Source organism: Capsicum annuum, chromosome 7, assembly GCF_002878395.1.
Source record: "Capsicum annuum cultivar UCD-10X-F1 chromosome 7, UCD10Xv1.1, whole genome shotgun sequence".
In the NCBI taxonomy this organism is placed as follows: Eukaryota; Viridiplantae; Streptophyta; class Magnoliopsida; order Solanales; family Solanaceae; genus Capsicum; species Capsicum annuum.
In genome coordinates this window covers 186,787,846-186,791,792 of record NC_061117.1, presented here as the reverse complement: position 1 = coordinate 186,791,792, position 3,947 = coordinate 186,787,846, and the positions used below count along the sequence as shown (strand labels likewise).

General features: G+C 37.4%; 1 protein-coding gene across 1 annotated transcript; it reads right to left on the bottom strand.

The window, feature by feature from the left end:
* Nucleotides 1–503: 503 nt before the first annotated feature.
* Nucleotides 504–3,747, bottom strand: LOC107878211 (probable WRKY transcription factor 31; the record flags this gene model as incomplete). The annotated part of the gene is given in 5 exon segments (NM_001325104.1): nucleotides 504–1,462; nucleotides 2,027–2,140; nucleotides 2,250–2,801; nucleotides 3,041–3,139; nucleotides 3,248–3,747. Coding segments are annotated over 5 exon segments (1,923 nt in total). The 3' UTR covers nucleotides 504–742.
* Between the last annotated feature and the right edge of the window lie 200 nt (nucleotides 3,748–3,947).

The following is a 3,947-nucleotide window of genomic DNA, read 5'->3' as shown; positions in this document are numbered from 1 at the left end:
TTTTACTATTCAATTTCAATATATGTGACTTAATTTGAATGAAGTTTTTAAAAAAGAAGTTTCTTTTTGAAGTTCAAGGGTCAAATCATCTGTAAAAGGGTTATTTGATACGCGGATTAAATTATCCTGAAATTATAATTCTGGGATTATAATTTTTTGACTAATTTATCCCACTAAAAAGATGGGATAAAATAATCCAAGCTTCATGGGATAAGGCTAGATAAGATTTATATCGCATTTGATATGATAAATTTATATCATCTACTAAACGGGTATAAATCTTATGTCAAGCTTACTCCTAGAATATCCTGCGTATCAAATAACCCCTTGTAAAAGCTCTTTACATTTGTAAATAGGTAAAACTGTAAAAATGTGTCATTCGCACAAACTACCAAGGAGTAAATATTTTCTCAATTTCCTGCCTTTTATCACTTGCATTGTATATTTTTGTTTTGCGTATACTTCATGCCGACGTTAAAGCAAAAGACAATCAACCAAAAATATAGAAGGAACACAACATTTTTTTCTTGTATTGATAAGAAATCATGAATTACATTATTAAGCCACAAAAAGAATGGAAGATATATGTTTTTTTAAGCCATCTATAAAACACAAAAAAAAATCTTATCAACTTGTATAGTAATCTAGCTTTCCTGATTACTAACTAAGCAAAAAAATTAATGTAAGAAAAAAATTCTTTCTTGAAAGGAAACATGCGGCAGCATAATTGGCTAGCTACCAATCAATTTGCTGGAAAACCTGAATTAGCCACTTTATTATTGCCATTGTTGCTGTTATTGCCATTGCTTGTAACACTGCCATTATTGTTGTTCGCGGTCGTTGTGGTGGCAGGGGTATTATTTGTACCATTATTTGATTGCCCGGGATTTCCAATAAGTGAAGTGATGGCTGCTGCTAATGCTGCGGTGAAATTAGGATCATTGGTGAGGGCGTTCACCGTGTCAGCCAGAGGGTTGTGGTTGGATGGATGAATCGATGATGACATCGTTGAAGGATGTTGTTGTCCCTCCAAATCTTGGGACAATTGGAGGCCAGAGAATTTGGATTGGTTATACAAAGCCTGGCCAAATATCTGAGGCAAAAGTGCAGCTGGATTTGCTAGGATGTTACTGTGAGGTGGATTGGAAAATGGGACTTGGAATTGGTTAGGGGGTCTTGGGAATTGCAACGGGTTTGGGGATTGAGTTAGGTCCAATGTAACAGTAGGGAACGGGGCCGAGGCTGAAATTGTGGCCATGCTGGAAGAGCAAGGGAGGAGAGTTCTCGCGAAGAAATTGGAATTCATTAGCCCATCTGCACTTGGCATAGAACCCGACAGCAACATTCGTGCTGCTGAGGAAGTTGTGGAGGCCATTGCCATCGCTGCCGGAGGCAACGGATGGTTGTGTGTCCCTTCATAGGTTGTGATCAAGATTGTTCTATCCTCTGCACATCTTTGAACCTGACGATGCAGCAAAATTAACTTCAGTCAAAAGATTCTCTTCCACCAACTCAAACTACCAAATGAAAATGTAAAATGACTTTCTTCTTTCCTTTCATTTAGTATTCGTTGCACACTAATCCGACTAATCTGCACTCACTTCGAGTAGGTCCACCAAGGGAGGTAAAATTCTTTATTTCAGGACTCGAATTTGAGACTTTTGGTTAAAGGTAGAGGAATCCTACTTCACTCTGAGGAGGTGACTTTCATTGCTTTTAATACTACTATAATATATAATTCAGACGTGAATTCCGCAAGATATTACCTACCAAGATTCTTTCTTAATTATTGTTGGATTAAAAAAACATTTTGTATTTTTTGATCATCAAGAAAGATCAATAGCAACGTAACACCAACTAGTTTTGAATATCAGTCAATCAGTGTGGGTATGAAGTGAACAACTAACACATGATTGTTAATTAGAGACTAAATTTACTAAGATTCTGACCCTTGTGATTGACTAATATAGTCTGATTAAATCAAGAGTAAGTTCAGAAATAAATTATTGGACAAACAAAAACATACTTGCTTCCGAACTGGACAACCAGCTGCCATGGTGCACCGGTAATAAGCCCGAGGACACGGATTTCCCTTCGCCATTTTCTGTCCGTACTTTCGCCATTGGCAACCATCTGTGATCTGATTGCACCACACACAAAAAAAAGTATAAATTAGTTTCGATCACAATAATTTCTTAAACCAAAATAAATATACAAAAAGGGCAGTCCAGTGCACCAAAGTTACATACCATGGGAGCCTCTGATCGAGCCCTGACCGAGACTCGAGCCTTTCTCATGGTAGCTTCGGTAGCTTGATCAGCAGGTTTATTAGTAGAGGCATTGCCAAGTCTTGGAATTTTATTAGGACCCCAACCAGGTGACCCTTTTTCAGGACTATCTTCTCTTCCAATTCCACATGTGGAACGTGATTCCATGTTATTCATTGGTGATCGCGATTTTTCCCTGCCACTTCGTCCCTCTGACGAAGACTGGGAAGCCTCTTCAGCCTCAGAACCAGTAGCACCAGCAGCAGCTAAGCCAAGATCCATAAATTGCCTAGGCACCATTTGTCCTCCTCCTCCCCCATGACTATTATGGCTATGGTGTTGCTGTTTCACTTCTTCGCGAGTACTTTTCCCATCACGTTGACCATTTTCTTGATTTTGTTGCTGTTGTTGTTGCATCATTGTCATCATATGCATCTGCAGGGTACTGTAATTGCTTGTCACCTGATTTAACATGTCCCTTAAACGTCGATTTTCACCGTTCATCCTTTCCAATTCAGCCCGAAGAACTGCTAACTGAAATAGGGAGTATCCAAAATTCATGTTGATTAATAGAGCTAAATTATTCTATAATATATGCGTTGATTTATCATATGATCACTCAACTAATAGTTATTATCATAGTCACCCTTTTTCTTCATTCCACTTTTGACTTTCCGAAATAATAACTATTAGTTGAGTGATCATACGAGAAATCAACAATAGAATATTATGAATAGTACAATAACTAGTGAGTTGATGTTAATTATTCTTACCTCACTCTTGGTTCTTTTATCTTCAGAATTAGGGGATAAACCATCATCCACTATGGACTGATCACTGTAAGTATTGGCCGTGAGAAGATGCAAACCAGTCTACACAACAATTTGGTCAAAATTCAGTACAAAAGTTATTTTTTTTAAAAAAAAAAAAGAACAAAACTTTTTCGGTAAAATTGATTGTACCAATTTGTGTAAGCTTACATTAATGTTAAAATCCAATTCAGGAGGAGGGGTGTTGGAATCTTTTCTATCAGAGTGATTGATAGTATTATTGGTTGTTGTTGTAACATCAGCCTCCTCAGAATTATTACCATTTTTTTTATCAGCAAAGAAGTCCATTTCATCAATAACTGGTCTGTTATTATGTTCTTCTTCTTCTTCTTGGTGATCATGATGAATAGCAGTAGTAGAGCAGTTAAGGTTCACTGGGAACTGAATAGTAGAAGGTGGTGACCTATTCTTGAATGTTGATGACTCCATTGAGGATGACAAAGGTTCAATCTTGAATAAAAACTTGTTATGTGGAAATTCTTGTTGTTGGTGGTGGTGGGGTTCAAGAAAAGAATTGAGGACAGTAGGAATAGGAAGGAAGTGTTTGATGGGATCTGGATCAAAAGAGAGTCCACTACCTTTGGCCATATATGTATGAAGAAGGAAAACAGAAAGGGAGAGAGAAATGGGCTAAAGTGAGAAGAAGAGTCTTTGAATAAGAGCAATGGACTCGGCTTATAAAAAGGGGAAGTTGAGACTTTAGACTTGAGACTAGGGAAGTAAGACCAAATACTAGGGGGAGAGGGGTGGGAGGGGGGTTTATTATTTGTTTTTTTTTTTTTTTTGGAATTGAAGAGGAGTTGAGTTTCTAGATTTGTTTGAAGTTTGAAGAGAAATTGATGGGATTTGA